This window comes from Apis cerana, linkage group LG2 (genome assembly GCF_029169275.1).
Source record: "Apis cerana isolate GH-2021 linkage group LG2, AcerK_1.0, whole genome shotgun sequence".
Classification (NCBI taxonomy): domain Eukaryota; kingdom Metazoa; phylum Arthropoda; class Insecta; order Hymenoptera; family Apidae; genus Apis; species Apis cerana.
Window position 1 is genome coordinate 15,268,341 of NC_083853.1, and position 18,018 is coordinate 15,286,358.

Below are 18,018 nucleotides of genomic sequence, written 5' to 3' on the forward strand. Positions count from 1 at the left end.
GCACGTTGCACGAGTTGTCCTCGAGTTTTCGAAAAATCGCGTCGAACGTGGAATTTTCGACGAGCCGAGTCGGGGAAGAAGACAAAAGAAGCGGGAATTCGCGGGAGTTGGTAGAAGACGACTACGTAACCACAAACTTCGGCAACTATTTCAGCGAGGAGCGAGATCAGCGTGCGAGCGCGAACACGGAAATTGCGTTTAAAACTTTACCTTGCGCGATATATTCGGGTATGCGAGGGCTCGGCCTCAGGTTACGCGCGTATTATTCCGCGCGCGGCACGTGGCACGAGGCTCGGGGCTTAAGACGCGCGAAACCGTCGAATCCCGCGCGCATACCTCGCACGCGTGGTCACGTGCGTCCGCATTACCTGTCGCTAATTAACGCTGATCTCTCTAACGCGAGCCACGCGGATGCCTCCGATATTAGATGGGTTCGAATATGCTAACTCCATCCTGATATTACTATAACTCCTCCCCCTTTCGACGACGAGGATCGTCGAGCGTATCGAGCCACGATCTTCACACGGATCGAATAATTTCTCTCGAAAAGGAAGGGAGAAACGCGAGCGACACCTGTTCGCTTCGTGAGTAATTTTGACGCGTTCGTACGAGTGGAACAAAAGTGGGGATTGAAATTAGGGAGATGGAGAATAAGTGGTCAGTTGGCGTTCGTAATCCTGGGATGGGATAAGATCTGCGCACGCGCGACAACCGCTTAAGCGGTAAACTTGTAAGCGGTGAAATAAAGTTGGAACTCTCCGCCGCTCACCGTGTCTGTGACAGTTTAATTAATATCTTTCATCCTCAAAGGGAAAAACTTGGTGAAGTAACCTAGGGCCCCTAGCAGTAGGAGTGGAGCCCGAGTGGAGCTACTTCAACTTCAGGGACACCGTCGTCGTCATCGTCGTTATTCGCGGCTTTCTTTCCTCCTTCCGATATACGCGCCGCCCGTAAACTTTCTCCTTTCCCACGCTGTGTTTTCGACGAGTCCGAAACTCGAGAACGAAACGCGAGATTCGAAAGATTCTCAACTGCGGCGCCACCGTCTAATTTCGATTCGACGTAGATTATTCTCTTTCGTGGATTTTTATCCTTTCCTCGATTCCGTCTTATCGCTTCTCTCTTATACTTTAATCGCGAAGGATATTACGTTCGTTTAACGGTGCGCAAGCCTCCGAGCTAACGCGTTATCTCAGTTCCACGATAGATACGTATGATCGCTAACCATTTTATCCGATTTCGCACCGCTCTTCTGTCCCCCCCACCCTACCCGCTAATCGACCGAAGTTCCCGAATAAGATCGAAGATGGCTCTCTCCACCGTGATGCGACGTTAAAATTGAGACGCGTATTAGAGACGAGTTTTTTGAGACGCGTTGTGTGCTCTCTCTCTCTCTCTCTCTTCTCGCGTAATGAAACTTCGTTCTCGACGCAGCGACGCGACGACCGAGACGTCGTTAAAGCCTGACAAAGTTTAAATTAAATTTAACGTACATATATCCTTTGAATCGAAGCCTGTTCCTCCAACTTCTCGGCGGAATGAAATCGATTGTTGCCGTAATTTCGAAGTTATCGAGTCGATGAACAAAAACCGTTCCATCGAACGATCGAACGATAATCCGTTCTCATCCGTTTGTTAATTCCGTTCTAATTTCGTTTCCATTCGTTTAAAAGGGTTAAGTAATCCAGATCGCGCTGATGATCAATTCCCTCGAAACAAAGGGCCATTGTCATCGAGATTACGATCGAAAAGATGCATCGTATATGTACACGTATATATATATATATATATTCTTTGATTTTTTACTCACTCTTTGTCGATCATACGAAACTATATATATAAATATTATACGAGGAAGGAAACGTTCCTACATTTTCTTTTTCTTTTCATTTTCTCGTTCATGAATAAAATACGTATATTCCCGTATATATATACGCAGGTGACGATTAGTCCTGTAAAATACGAGGCGAGCTCGTGGCTGATAACGCGCGCGCACGGCAAAAAACCGTGATCCGGCTCCGTGACACGAAATAAAAGCAACGTCGCGGCGGGCAATAGGATGAAACCGAAGCCACCGATGAAAAACCGCGATTAGGTGATCCGAACCGAGCCGAGCGCCGTCCATCCACCGAGCCAAGTCGCCGCGGTAATTAAACCCTTTGACGTGCGTGCGTGCCTGCTTGGACGAGAGTTCGAGCACCTCTGTCACTCGGTCCTCGAATTCGAGAAAATAAAAAGAGAGAAAAAAAGAAGGAAGGAAGAAACGAAGGATAAAAAGAAGAGGGGAATAATTGCCGCGGTCGGGCAACAGAGTCATCATCGGTTTTTGGAATTCGGAATTCGAGTTAGTTATCACCGATGTACACGCGAGCCAAAATCCTGCGAAATCGTTTCGGTACACGTTTCGCCACCGCAGTAATAGTTGTAATTCGCGATTCGATTCGCGTAATTAGGGGCGCGAAATTAATTTCGCACATCGGCGTAAACATCGAAACTGGAAATGAGAAGAGTTTTTCGATCGAGATCGTCGCTCCATCATCCATCTTCCCATAATTCATCGTTCGATAATTCCAGGAAATCGCCTCTCGTTTCTTCTAGATCAGATTCAAAGAGAAAAAAAAAGAAAAAAAAAAGCGACTAATATATATATATATATATATATACGTATATGTAGGGGTATGTACCTGATAACGTAGGATTCGTCGCAGAGGCGTCCTGGCGCGCGGCGTCGCTGGTAATTGTAGCCCCGCCGAGATTGGTACTGTAGTCTTCGAGAAGTACGTAGCACAGTAATAGCCGTGCCACCCTCATTCTGAAAGTGAAGAAGAAAAAGAAACCTGAACAATAATAATGACTCCTCTCTTTCTCTCTCTCCCTCTCTTTCGCTCCACCTCTCTGTTTCGCCTACCCCCCCTCCACCGCTACTCCTTTTACCGCTTATTTCTTCCCTCGCGCAGCAGCATCGGGCCACCAACGGTTTTTCTTTCCTTTCTCTTCTCTTTCTTTCTTTCTTTCTTTCTTTCTTTCATCATCACGACTCCTCTCAACCTTCTTCCCAATTCTCGATCGATGACTCATTTGTCAGGCTACTGTTTACAAGCGCGATTTCGCGCCCGAGAGGGGGCAGGGGAAGAAAAAGAAACTTAACCGGACAATAATTATCTGTTTTACGGCCATTTCGTAAATAACTATCCCTCCCCTCCTCTCTGACCATTTAGCAGCAGCGGCGCAGATTTCTGTGGGGAGTGGAATTTACCACCTCCCCAACGAGAAGAACGAGCTTATACGTACGCGCACCTCCCGTTTCCTAGTCCCTCTTATTTACGACGGGACTAAATGAAAAATTCTCTATCTCTCTCTCTCTCTCTTCGTATTAGAGGAAGCGGGTGGAAAAGAGCCACGACCTCTCCTCGATAAACATCGATTCTCGAACAACGCTGCTCCCCCTCCCATACATATCGGCTCGAATCTTTTTCGAACCGATGTCAGATTATAAGCTCTTTGTTTTATCTCGCTGACGCGTGATCGATGCTTTTCGAGAACGAAGAGAAAGAGAGAGAGAGAACGGACGAAATCCAGCCGCCGCCGGCTCGTTGAAAATCAACCTCCCCTCCCGTTCCCCCTTGATCCTCGGAAACGGAGAGAAAAATTCTCCTCAGACGTACGAGAACTCCTCGCTTCGAGAACGAACCTCGATCGAGGGAGGGGATACGAGATACGAGCACGCGACGGACGGGCACGGACGACACGTTGCCCGGCAAGCTGTTGAGCCACTATTTCTCGAAATCTTAATTTCGAGGATGGATATCGATTTCGCGGTCAATTCACTTTACTGTCTAACAATTTTTATGGAAGAAATATTCTGGATGAGGGGGGGGGGTGAAGAAAATCGGATTTTCGTCACCGTTAAAAGCTTTCCCTCTCCTTCCCCCCTGCCCCCTCCTCATCGGAGCAGATTGATAATACAAGGATCCGGGCGAGTGAGAGATTTTCACTTTTCGAAGCAAAATTCCATTTCCGACCGTCTTCCGTGTGTTTACCGTGATGAGCTGTTTGCTCGCAAACATAGTCTCCGCTCGGAAAAGAATCGCGCGAACGTTATGACCGATTTAAAAGCCCCGTCGACGAAATGGTCGGGGAGTGGAGGGAGGAGGGGGGAGGCTCGAATGCCTTTGCGAGCGCTTGCTTCCATCTCGCAGGGAGAAAGAGAGAGAAAGAGAAAGAGAAAGAGAAAGAGAAAGAGAGACAGATAGATAGATAAAATAGCAGAAGGAACAGAGAAAAAGAGGAGGGAGAGCTTAATAGCTCGGTTCGCATTGTACTGGAAATAAGTTGATCTTGATGATTCGGACGGGGATGAATCCATTCCCCCCCTCCTCTAAGAGGAATGGCCTCTCTTTGATAATTTGGTAATCCCGAAAAATTGGAATTTCTCGTTTTGTCTTCGTTACGATGAGACGGCGTTAAGCGCGGCTTAAATATCACGGAGTCAAGGATCTCCGACCGATAACTTCTTCCCTTCGACTGTTCTCCTCCCCCAACTCTGTATAATCAAGGGAAACGTCAACCTCATCATTTTTATCCTCGAGGGACGATTAACCACCAAGTTCGAATTTTCGAACGTTTTCTAACGTGTATTAATATCAGAATAAATAATAATAATGATAATGACGATGACGATGATGATGACGACAGCAACATCTCCCCGTTTTTCCATTTCTCTTTCCGTCGATCGGTCGACTTCACAAGTTTCCCGGATTGCATACGCCTTACACGTGTGTGGGAGGAGATTTATTCCCGCGATCGCGTTGCGTCGCCCCGTAATCCGAAGAATAATTTTGGGACGCGGCGACGCCGGAGACGCGTGCACACATGCATACATCATACCCATACGTGTAGCTATGCAAATACTACGGGCCATTCCCCCCCTCGTGGAAACGGATTAATCGTCTAGAACGGTGTCGAGAGCAACCGGTATCCGTTTTTGCCAACAATCCCTCCCCTTCTCGATCGTTAAGATCGTTAACTCCCCCGCTCGGCGTTCGTTTGAATATTTTCTCCTCTTCCACCGATCGAGACGATCATCGTAACGATCAATCTTCTTCCGCGAGAAATCTTGGGAGCGCGTTTAAACGGGTGTTCGAGAGGGACGTGGAAATATCAACGGCACGGCGGCGTAGAGGAACGGAGAGGCGCGTGAGGGGGGAATGCGCGACATTGAAAATTCATACTTCTGTCCTATATTACCGCGTAATAACGAATCCCGTTCGGAGGAGGAATTTATCAAAGTCAACGACAAACCCATTAGCCGTGATCGCCGGCTACGGTGACCGGTAAAAAATGCCTCATATACGAATGTATGTATATATATATATCCGTCCCTCTTTCCTCGTTTTTCTCTCCTTTCCTCCTTCCCCCCCTCGATCGATCGCAAATCGGTTAACGGTCGTTGATAATTCGATTTTCGATCTATCCTCCATCTCCGACAGATTTACCGCCGTGTTTCCGATACGACTGAAAATTGAATCGCCGATTATTATGGTTATTATCATTATTATTATTATTATCATTGTATCTCTCCCTCCGATTTTCGAATCGTTACCGTCACCGTTGTCCAATCGAGAGATTCGTTATCCCCTCCCCCGCGATCCTTAATAATTCACTTGGAATTCAGCGGGGAATCCTTTGTCCTCCCCCTCCCCTCCTCATTCGAAAATATTGCGACGGGACGCGTTACGGGTCCCAGGCGGAGAATCACCACCTCTCGTATCCTCGCGACTCTCCCTCCCCCCATTCCGTGGATCTTCCCCCTTTGTCGCGGCTCCTCCAACGTTCGTTCGTTCATTCGTTCGTTCGATCGATCGTCGCGTTCGATCGACGGACGAGGTGTCCACGCGAGGCGGCGGTGGAACGATTCGGTTACCTCGTGAGAAACGTGTAGCATTATATACGCGAATGGACGCGAATGAACGCGCTTCCCATACGCGTTCCGATCGATACGCGGTTTCTTCCTTTCTCTCTTCCCTCCTCTTCTACCGCTCGGTGCACACTCCGCCGATTATTACGTACATTTACCGATCGAGCGAGCGGGGCCGATCGAGCTCGGATACGGGACGAGGTGGGCGCGCGCGCTATCCTCCCTTCGCCGACGGACGCATCCCCGGGCATCGAGACGCGTGTACTGACGGCGCCGAGCTGGCCGCGGCACCGAGTCGAGCGTCGGAACGCTCTCCGCCGCGGATCGCCTCGCCTCGCATCGCGCAGGCCCAGGACGCCTCCTGCTGTCCCTTCCTCCCTCCCCCCTCTCTCCATTTTCCACTCCCTCTCTCCCTCTCCTTCTCTTTCTTCCGCACCACACTGCGCGCCGTTAGGTGTATAATATTCAATTTATTATCGCGTAGCTTTGATGCGTGGGGAAGAGGAGGATCGGGTCCATTCGGGGAAATATGGGGGGAGGAAGGGGATCGAGACGGCGAGATCGAAACACGGGTTTTTCTTTTCTCTGCTCTCCTTCTCGACGATAAGCGTTAGATCCGAGAGACAATTTGCCTTTTCTTCCTCGGGGGAGGGGGGAAGATGGGAGGGGAAGGAAATTCTCCGATCGGCGATGTTGAGCCGGAGAAATAAACGGGGAGGAGGGGAGGGTAGGAGGAGATCGAATATCGTTGGCGCGCTTGCGCCTCCCTCCATCCTCCTTCGAGACCGAAAAATTCCCTCCTAAAATCGTTTTTTCCCTCTCCCCCCTCTCCTCCCTCAAGATCTCGATCGTCTTTCCGATATCGAGACGAGTCGAGAAAAAAAAAAAAAAGGAGAAGGAATCGCGAAATTTTTCCAACGGATCGGATCGAAAAGTTGACTTTACGCCCCGCCATGTCCCGAAATAACATTTATTTTCATATATATAAATATATATATACACACACACACACATAGGTTTCATTAATGGGGGAGCAAACATAGGTGGAAAAATAACGCGGTCACGATCGGTTTTAACCGATTCCGTTTGTAACGCTACACTTTGCGTTGTCCGAATATTTCGACGAGCCGCGTGGAAAACCATATTCCGTCGTATTTGCCAATCGTCGAATATTTTAACGGGGGCGAGGGGGAGGGGGAGGCAAACGTTCGAGCTTTTAAAAACTGTCGGTTAACGAAACGTTAAACCATAAGCTCGACGTAAAATACGTCTAGCTAACCATTTCCGTTCCCCCCTTACTGTTTCCTGATATCGCGTAAAAACCGGGATCTCGTTCGTCGATCCCTCCCCCTCTCCGATTTTCGAGGGATGCGAAACGCGCCTAAACTCGAAAATTCACGAGCGAAGAACATTGGCACGCTTGTCGGTTACGAAGAAGCGGGGGGGAAGGAGGAGGAGGGGAGAGTTACTGTCCGCCCGGTGAAACAAGCGCGTGCAAAGAGACCGATGCGAAATTGCCGCTTAAGCTGCAAGACGAATGAAAAAAGGTTTGGAAGATTCCGGCAGAAAAGCGGGATAACCAAGGTTTCAGCGGGGACCGAGCATAGCTTGGTGAAAAATTTCTTCCCCCTCCCTCTATCTATCTACGACGACGATATCCCTTCTACCGAGTGCTTGTCGGATTACATCGCGAACAACCGCGAAGCGCTACGTTCGTCGTTTCATTCCGATGCTGGAAAATCCAGACGATTATCCCGACGATAGTTTGACATTTGCTTTAAATTAATTTGACGCTTATCCTCCTCCCCCTCCCCCGGGAACGAGGAGGAGGAGACAGGTCTTAGGATAGGGTAGAGGAACGCGCCTCGTCTATTTACGGATCGCCGTTCGATTTACCGGATTCGACGCGATAAACTTTTTCCCCGATATTCGCGTTACGTTAACTTTGCAACGATTATCGAGAAAACATCGAGAAACATGTTTCGAACTATGGGTTATCGGCTATGAGATTTGATCGTTTCAACGTTCTATGAGCGCGCGAGGCGTGCCGATCCGATCCTCTCAGTTCCATCGCTTGTATATATATATATATATATAAAGCGATTCGTCGATAAGAAGATGCACCGACTTAAATTTGAAAAAAAAAAAAACCGACCACCGATCCGGTACACAGTGGTACGTATAAATTTATCACGTGATATTATTATGCAAATATTATTTAATGTTATTTAAAGATTTAAAATATTCGACGAATTCGAAACATCTCCTGTGACCAATTGCAAATCGAGCGAACTTTCGTTTTACGAACGTGCGTATATATAATCGGTACGTACGATATATCGTATTCGATTGTATTCGAGAGAGAGAGAGAGAGAGAAAAAAGTATGGGAATCAACAGGATTCAAGTGCGCGGCGCGGTCGAGCCGGTAAAACGGGATTTAACCAATTAAATAATTTACAGTGGTCGGTAGATACAATTAGCAAAATGACACGCGTTCCATCGGCGATCGGCCGGGTACATGGATATTCGAGACGTAATAGTCGTTTTGGATTTCGGTCGAATCGAATTATGCTTTGGCGCAATGCATCAGGGGAGAATTTACATCCATACGCGCGCCATACATTTTAGGCACTCAGCCCTCCGTTAACCTATCCTGTAATCCGTTAGCAAAAAGATTACCTTATGCTCGAGGCCGCGTCATTACTCGAGTTTACTTTCAATTTTCTCCATCCTCTTCCTTCTTTCTCTCCGCGTGGACCGCGGTTCGAAAACTTTTCGATCCTATCCCCCGTGATAATGAAATAGGCGAAGAAATCTTCCCTCTTCGATTATTGTCGTTTCTTCTTTCACTTTTCTTTTCCTTCCCTCCAAACCATTTCAAAAGAGAAACGATTCGGAAAACGGAGCGATCCGAAAGCACGGATCTTAATGCCGTAATCGTCGATAATATATCGGAGGCTGCATTATATCCGAGTTCGAATTATATCGGAGTAGCACCGCCGAACTTGGGAAATAATGGGTCGATAGAAATGGTGGAGCGGTGATAAAGTAACGGTATATATTGCAAAGTATAGAGCTAGTTAAAACTTAGTCGCAGAAACTATTTGTGGTGTAATAGATATCGTTTTACGTTACGGCAGCTATCTGCAAACTTTAGCCGCGCTTCATTGTTAAGCTCGCCACTTGAAGAGGCGGCTAACAACGATTTCGATAACAACGAAGACTCTTCCACTTTTCTCTTCTTTCCACATAAGAGATTGTTTGGAAAGAAAAGATTCGCGTTCTCGAAATCGACGAAAGACGCGAGAGATTTCGAAATTTTGCGTAGATTCCGTCTCTCGGCCGCGTCTTGCCTGGAAAGTTCGTTTATCGTTACAACGCGACGCGCTAATGCCGGTGAACCTTCGAAGCACGGTCCACGTGCGCGCTTGTATACCTAGCTCGCGCGCAAGGGGCAAACGTTTACGTACATTTCATAAAATACGTGACTCCGCGTATTTTCGCCGGCTTATCTTCGCCGCCACACGTGTTACGTTGTCCAGTACGCGTACGCGTGTCAGTCCGTGCGCCTATGCTCGATTCGCGCATTCGTGTGCGCGCGTTTAAAACGTATCGCACACTGTAGCGTGCCACGCGATATTTGCCGTAATAAACGGCGACCGTAGAAGCGGTTCTAATCGGGTCGATCAGTTTCGTCCCTCTTCTTTAAAAAAAAAAAAAAAAAAGAAAAGAAGAAATAAAACACTCTAACGTGTATACGAGTACATACGGTCGAGTACATACGGCGTGTATAGCAACGAGTAAAAGTGAGAACCGAGCGTGGTGTGGATGATCGTTCGAATCGAGATAAGAGGGAAAGAAAAAAAGTAAAAAAGGAAAGAAAAAAGGTTTGTAGGACGCGAATCGGTCGTACACTTTCCCTCGGTCCGTTTGTTTGTTTACAATTACACAGCGTGGTGTCGAGTCGTGGCGTTAAAAGACGATGGAAGGACTATCCGGACGTTGGTCGATGAATTCTCGGAAGTCGTAAAACGTAGGAACGTTCACGCCGCGTTCACCGACCATTTTACGAGTAATTTCCCGCGAGTGTTGAGTTTCCTGAGACGCGACAGACGCGACGAAACTCGTCCCTTTCTGCGTCTCCGTTTCCAGGCGAAACCGTCACTCGGATGCGGAAACTCGGCTTGCGGAAAACACCTTCTCCCTCGGTTTGAATACTAATTAAGTATTTCAATTTCGTTCGCATTAATATTAAACACGCCGGACACACCGCGAGGCGAGTATTTGAAAACGATAAAGGAACGATAAATCGACCGTGCTTCCATCGATTCGTTTTCGTTTCCAATCCCCCCCGCTCGAAAACTTCGATTTCCTTCTCTCCCTTTCGAAGAGAGAAGTGAAACGATGGGCCGTCCGTCGGTTAGTTATCGAGTTATCGAAATCGATGGATAAAGCTAATTAATGTAAATACGCGTCAACGATAAGGGACACCCTCTCCCTCCCTCCCCAATTCGCGATTCGCGTGCGTTCATTTCCGGAAGTACGTGTCCGTAATCCCGGCGAGATCGATGGTTTTAATCAAGAAAATGTCTCTCCGCATCATAGCTCGTGAGCAAATCTCTGGCGGTCATGTTTATTAAAAATAAAAATAACGCACAACGCGGGATCCGGGTTAAAAAGAGAATAATGCATTCCAACGGCAGTGGATTAATATTCGAAGACCCGTAACGCCGGTCTGTTTCGAGCTGCTCTTAGCACCATCCATCCATCCATCTATCCATCCAGCCAGCCAGCCAGCCAGCCAGCCAACCAGCCAACCAACCAACCAACCATACAGTCACACATACAGACAGCCAGCCAGCCGGCTTGCTTGCTTGCTTATCTGCCAGCCGCTCGTTCCGCTCTTTCCCCGATACCTATCAAGGTTATTGGTACACGAAAATTTCTTTCGATAGGAAGCAGACGAAGAGAAATTCTTTCAGACGAACGTTCGAATCCGGTCCAGCGGGACTCCTCCGCGAGGTTTCCCGCGTTGCCGTTGTTTTCTCAACGCCGTTCGCGCCACACGCGACTTCGCGCTGTATGCCGGCAGCGAAGTGAAATTCTCGGCGAACCTTTTTTTCTCTCCTTGTTAATTAAAAATTTCAATCACGCGTATCGACGCCTCTCCCGGCTTTCTCGACGTTTCACGACGTTTCGACGAGTGGAAACGGTCGTAGGAGACGATCGCACTTTCACATTTTCCACCGCGTGATAACGTAGTTATCGCGGGTTTAACGGCCGGCCGTGAATAGAGACTAACTATATTAGTCTTCCAATAAGCAGCTTCGGTTTCAGTGGAAAGTTTCGCCTTGTAATTGCAACGAGTAACTTTATTGTATGCGCCATCGTCGTCGTGGAGATCGTCCTCCTCGGGTACAATCCATGAAATTCACTTGCTGCGCTCGGCCGCCAAAGCTCCGTAGATTAACATTGCCTCGAATGGAGAACGCCACGAATGCCGACTCCAACGCCAATGAGTTTTCGAGTATAACTTGGAAACGGCTTGGATCCTGCTTGAAACGGCTCCTGTCATCATGTGGAAAGTAGAAAATCCGATAACTCGATCAAAATATCCTATGTATACGTATATTTTCAAATTTCGATTATATATATATGTACACATCTCGATATTTTCAATATTATTATTATTCGAATATTAAGGGAGAATGAAAAGAGAATAATAAAAGGAGAATCGATCGAATATCCACGGAACGACGATACAACGCCAGTAGCAATAATAGTAGTAGCATAAAGGTGCGAGACGTTAAAGGTGGCACTTAATGATATTTGCACCCGGGTTACAGTTTATTACGGGCCGACTATTGCCGCTAGTTCTCTTAAATGCCGTTGAATGCGAGAGAACATCGTGCGAAGCGCGCAATTACTGCGACGAAGAAGAAGAAGAAGGAGAGGAAGAAGAAAGAGAGAAGGAGGAGAAAAAAAATTAGCGAAAGATCGGAGATGATACGAATTACACTGTTGCCATTTACGAAAGTCGATCGAGTAACGTTCGAGTTTTCGTTCTCGCGTCAGTGTATACGCGTGACATCGATCGACAGACATCCGCGATAAAGTGTTCGACGCGTGAATCTACGAATCTATTCGAGACTCGTGAATTTCCATTTCGTCTGTGCTGTGCTACGAGTCGTTACGATCGAACCGTCGTGATACGTTCGTTCCACGGAAGACCGGCACGGAGGACAATTACACCGATTGGAGGGCATAAAAATGCATGAAGTCAACGTGGAATTTCCTAGAAATTCCGCGACGCAGTCACCAGTTGTACGGAGGAAGAGGGGAGAAAACACAATAGATTCCATGGAAGAAGGAAAAAGCGATTTTATAAAGGTCTAAGCAACTGCGAATGTATCGGTTATTTCAGAGTTAGATGGAACGAATGGTTCTTCCTTCTTCGGATTCGATCGGAAGAAACGTTTTCTAAATCTTAGTCGTTTACGTTATGCTCGAGTTCGTATGGAACGCGAGTAGTACTTCTTACAACGATATCGCATCTCCGTACTTATCCGTACGCGCTATATATAAGAATTTCTTTCGTAACAACTTTAAATCTTTCCCTCGACTCGTCCACGAAACGAAGAAGAAGAAGAAGAGCAAGAAGAAGAAAAAAGGAAAAGAAAATCATTTATATATTTATCGATTTATCGATTATAATTACACGATATATCGAAACATGATCTCGGAGATGTAGGATAGAGAAGTACATTTGGAAATTTGGCAATAGCATAGAATGGTGGATATATAGATATACACGCGAGCGAAGGGGAATTGAACAATGGGATTGCCAGGACGATTATTAGCCGTGAATATCAAGGACGGGGAAAATTGCTCGGCAGGAGGAGATCCCCCGCCACGCCGTTGTGCTGTGGGTAATATGATCCTTTCGACAGGAATAAGGAAGGAACCTCCGACCTTCCCTACTTCCTCCCATCTCTCGATCCTTGTAACCTCGTTACTCGAACTCACGGTGAGGATGAGAGACGAATGTTCCCGAAGCGCGCGATGCCGTCACGACTGATACGTGACGACGCGGCTCGTTCTTCTCGATAATTACAACTCGGTTGGTAATGCAGCGAAGACTGAGAAATGGGAGGCCAGTTGTACCGATACCGGTAATCCAATCTAGCCAGGAATAATGAACGTGCGTTTCACCTGTATTTGGCCAAGTTCCCTATTATCTACGCCCCTTGTAATTACATTTTCACATTTCGAAGACTACCACCGTATGACATAATCTAATACGATATAATGCAATCAGTATGGCATCTTGCGCGGAAATCTCGCCTCGGGGAAGAGGTGTATAGGCGACGATAATAGGCGACTCGTTGCCGGATCCAAATTCCTCTCCATCGCCTGACAAACCTGTCTCCTCTCTGGATTAAAACATACCTTCTTTGACGAGACAACATTCCACCTCCGTCGATTATTCCCGTAACGATTAAAACGATAAAGACGTTCTCTTCGATCCGATAATTTCATCTATTTTCGCTCGCGTAGCGAAGCTTATCTCTCCTCGTTGAGAAATTGGTCGTTAAGTTCGAGGAGAAAGTTGTCGAGTAACGTAGCGCGGTAATTTCAGCGATGGACACCAAGAGAGTCGAACAGGGAGCAAGAAGAAAGAAAGAAAGTTGAAACGCGTAATGTATGCCGAATAACGGTTGTTCCGCTGTGGTAAGAGACGCCTGTTGGCCAGCCGGATCATCCTTTGCCAGCCCTTCGCTCGCTTACCAGCCTCGCATTAATGCGGACCAAAGATATGCACGACGACGACGACGACGACGACGACGTAGGCTATCCAAGGATGCTTCTTGCAAGAATAAGAGAACAGGATCGCTGGGGATGTCCCGGGATTCTGTCCTCTATCGATCTCTCGCGTATATAGACACTAACTTGTGCCCTCCGCAAGCCGTGCTATGTATCTGCCATATATACATACACCAATCTCTCCGTCCCTATCCATTCTCCTCCTTTGCGTCTCTTTTTCTTCCTCTCCGTCTCTCTCTCTCTCTCCTTCTCTCTCATTCTCAATCGTTTCTTCCTTCCTCCTGTTCTCTGTTTTCCTCCTCGTCTCTCTTTCCACCTCGAATCGCGCTCATCACCCACCACTCCTCCCCTAACGTCCAGCTGTCCCCACATTTGCTTCCTCCCTCCCTCTTTCCTATTCTCTTTCCATTTATCTCTCTCTCTCTCTCTCTTTCTCTATCCTCCTCGCTCACGGATTCCTGGCACGCATATACACACACACAGGATCGGAATGTATGTGCCATACACGTTGCGTGTCTTCGTCCGTTCCGTTCGGGCCAAGAGAGAGAGAAAGAGGGAGATGAATCGGTCGGTTCGCGCATAAACCCATCGAAGAATATGTGTTATGTATACACAAACGACGCGTGGGATGGACGGAACTGTCTTTGTGTGTTTACCGCATTATTGAGAGATATGACACGCTCCCGGAAGTCCATCAGATCGTAGCCGTCGTTATCGAAAATCAGCGGTCGCGGAAGATTCACTGCACGTCACCACCGGCGCAGAAACGGATTCGGCTTCCCATCCTTAATCCTCTTCAACCGCATCCATTAGCGTGACTTTAACGTAGCAATTAAATGGAAATGTTGTTAGAGAGATGTTTCGTATCATCGAGCTTTTCATAATGACGATGAAAATTCGAAAAGGACGAGTGGACGATTTATCGAATCGACTTGTTCGTTGTTGAAATTCGAGTTTTTCCCTATTTGCACGATTTTAATTGGGGGGAGGGAAAAAAAAAGAGAGAAAGAGAAAAAAAAAAAAAAAAAAAAAAAAGAGAAATTGTTTGAACACGCACACCGACAACGAGACTGATTTATCGACACCGCAAAATGGAATTCGATAGTATTAGTCGCGTATATAACTCAAAGACGTTATACAATTACAATACTATTTCTGAAAGTCCACCAAGTTTCCTGTTGTCTCCAATGGAAACTTGTACAAAGCTGTGCTCGCTGGGGACCAGCTTATACCGCAGTCACGTCACCGGTAATACGGCACAAAGTCGGTCCGAAGCCGAAAGCTCGCCATTGAAGAATATCAACCAGCCCTGTGGAAGACATAATCCTTCCCGCAAGGTTTAACGTCACTCTTTGGATTAACGAAATTTATTTCTTTCAAAGAAATGAAAGATCGGTGGCTCGTGAATTCCTCTGTTTACGCTTACGTGTTTTACGTATTTACATTTTCGATCGGTCGGTAAACCGCGTTTCGATCGTACCGATGAAAGGAAAAAAGATCCATCGCGACCAACGTATACGCGTAATTAGCTACGAGTAGCATGAAACGAGTAGTATGGGACGGAATTGATCCGACTTTACTACGAGCGCCTATATCGTTGCCTATATACGTCGATGCAAAGGATGGGGAATCGAGATTTTTTTCTTTTTTTTTTTTTTTTCAGTTGACACTACGATTTGTACGAGAGCAACAGGCAACTTTCATTAAGCCTTTTCGAGCCAGTACTCTCCTCTTGTGTCTATCTCCTCTTCTTTCCCCCTTTCGCATATCCCTCACCCTCGCCACGTAATCGAGATTCGTAAAACACAGACTGGCTTAAAAACGCATCTATCTATTCGAAAGGGAGGATCACGTTCTTTGTGGGATAAAAATATTTTTCAAACATGTTCCATAAACAATCGTTACTACTTCAATAAGATTTTATATATATATATATATCGTATAAAGCATCGTTTCAAATTTCTAGAACGATATATACTACATACGTGTGTATATCGACGAAAAAATAAAAATCGCGTTTGTACTTGGGACGAAATGCATTTAACCGACGAGTTCGAAATTCGTCCGTATTCCGGAAAGAATTGCCGGAAGCGTATTGGATATCCTATGCGCTTTAGTCTCGTTAGCATTCTATCCTTTAATTCCGTCCCGTTGTTTTCGTTTTTTTTTCTCTGTCGCAATTTCTACCGATCTCTATCGAACCACGTGCCTGTAATCGCTGAACGCTCCCATTCCATCACCCGATTCCGAAGCTATCTTCGATACGCTCCAGCTCTCCCTTGACTCAATTCCCCTTTTAATTCCTTTAATTTCGCACGCTGTCCCTGTCGCGTTAACAAACGCGCGCTGCATTACGTTACGTTACGTTACGTGACCAAATTCGTTCATCGTCGATAAAGCGCGGCAAAATCGCGATAAGAGGCTCGCATATGCATCGCATGATTGACACCAGCGTCCAGATTACCAGATGAATATATTACTTCGATACACTGGCCGCCGGGCCGGCTCGATACTCGAGTAACGAATACTCCTCGATATTCCTGTCGGCGCGTTCCGAATTTAAATACGCTTCATATTTTTCGAACGTTCAAACTCGACCGAATTAAATCGAATCGAACCGAAACTTGCATTTGTAAATAATGATTTTAACGATTTTTATGATTCCCCGTATTACAGATTCGTTTCTATTAGTACTAGCAATAGCGTTGCATAAAAACTGCCCGATCCGCGCTCGCAATGCTACGTATCGTACGAGTGAAAGTTATTTCTTCGCCCGTAGTGTAGATCGCATCCATTCTCGAGTATATGATCGAGTCGTCCGTTTACGGTACGTGATACGGTACACGAGTAAACGGACAGTTTTTCTCCACTCCCGTCAACCTGTTTCTTTTCTTCGCGTGTAAATAAATATGGAGGAAAATATATGCAGCGACGTTCGTAGAGAAAATACCAACTACTTGCTATAGATTCTTATTCCATAACTCCTATTTCAAAAGTTATTCCTTCCCTTCCTTTCCTTCGTTCTCATTTTTCTCATTTTTCAATCGCTCTTCCTATCGTCGCACGATCGCTCGCCTATACCGACTTAACTTTCCTCTTTTACCCTTTTTTACCAACCGAGCGAAACGACTCGATTTTTCCTCGCACGGTAATCGATAATCCCTCAAGATGATGATGCCAGCCGCGTATCGAGGAAAATCAGAGACCTCGTTTTAACGATACGAAGGATCGAGCACAGCGGAAGACGATCGTTTCATCTGGATCGTATAACGGATTACACAGGGTACACACAAAGGTCACGATCGAACGACCGCAAACAACCGCGCGACTCTCTTTTCTTAGTTCCAACTCTATCTATCCTTTTTATCGTTATGCGAGAAAGGTAGATACTTAAGCGTCGCGTGCAAACGTTTACCCAAGGTAACGGAACACACTCGTGTTACGGACAAGACGCTTACAATTTTATCGCGGTAATATCCATTTCGAACTTTGCCTTCTTCTCCTCCGTATCTCTACAATTTTTTCTTTCTTCTTTTTCCTTTCTTCTCAACGTTCGTTCGCTTCGTTTTTTTTTTTGATTTCGAAACACCATATTCTTTCGTTATCGCTTCAGAAACAGCGAAACAGGAGAAGAAAAGTTAATCCCGTTATTCTTTAACTACATAATATAATAAAAGTCGAGCGATGAATGGGGCGATAAATTCGAAGAGAAACGCGCGAACGTACACGTATATACGATCCATATACTCCGTGTCATCTATGAGGTACCGAGGAGACAAACATTGGTTCTCGACTCCCTCCGACGATTCAATATTTGTATTTCTCGGATGAAAGTGTATCATCGTGCGTCAATCCATCAAAAAGGACAAACGGTCGCCAAAATGTACAATGTACATATCTCGAACCGATCGATTACCAGCTAGATTTTACACGATTCTTCAATTTTTATCTCTCCATCCATTTTTAACTCTCGATATTAACGAAACACGTTTCGTTAATCTCCGTTGATCCAATGAAATGTTACTGTTAATCGATTTCCCCGGAACGAATTATAATATATAACATTCGTGGAAATTAATGATAAAAATTAATTTGCAAGAAATTAAAAATGGGAAAAAGAATCGAAACGAATCCAAGATCGAATTCATATATGCGTACACGAGGGTAAACATTAGGCCAATTGACTTACAATCAGGCACGGATTCGACCATTGAATTGATCGAAATCGAGGCATTCATTCGCTACGCCTTTAAGAATGCCATTCATTGTGACTTAC

General features: G+C 46.1%; 2 protein-coding genes across 4 annotated transcripts in view; one reads left to right on the plus strand and one right to left on the minus strand.

Annotated features, from left to right (window-relative positions):
* LOC108002806 (lachesin-like) overlaps positions 1-8,616 on the minus strand; it is a 29,569-nt gene extending 20,953 nt beyond the window's left edge. The window contains exons 1-2 of one of the 3 annotated variants that reach the window (XM_062071685.1): positions 8,598-8,616; positions 2,685-2,812 (exon numbers count right to left, since the gene is read on the minus strand). In XM_062071685.1, the coding sequence (XP_061927669.1) occupies positions 2,685-2,811 (127 nt within the window). In that variant the 5' untranslated portion in view covers position 2,812; positions 8,598-8,616. Of the gene's footprint in view, positions 1-2,684; positions 2,813-5,923; positions 6,214-8,597 lie in introns of those variants that run through there. The other 2 variants (XM_028669143.2, XM_017064689.3) reach the window with 2 other exon arrangements.
* The window catches only part of LOC108002805 (protein pygopus), a 52,165-nt gene that overhangs the window by 18,120 nt on the left and 16,027 nt on the right, over positions 1-18,018 (plus strand). The gene's annotated exons all lie outside the window — the stretch shown is intronic.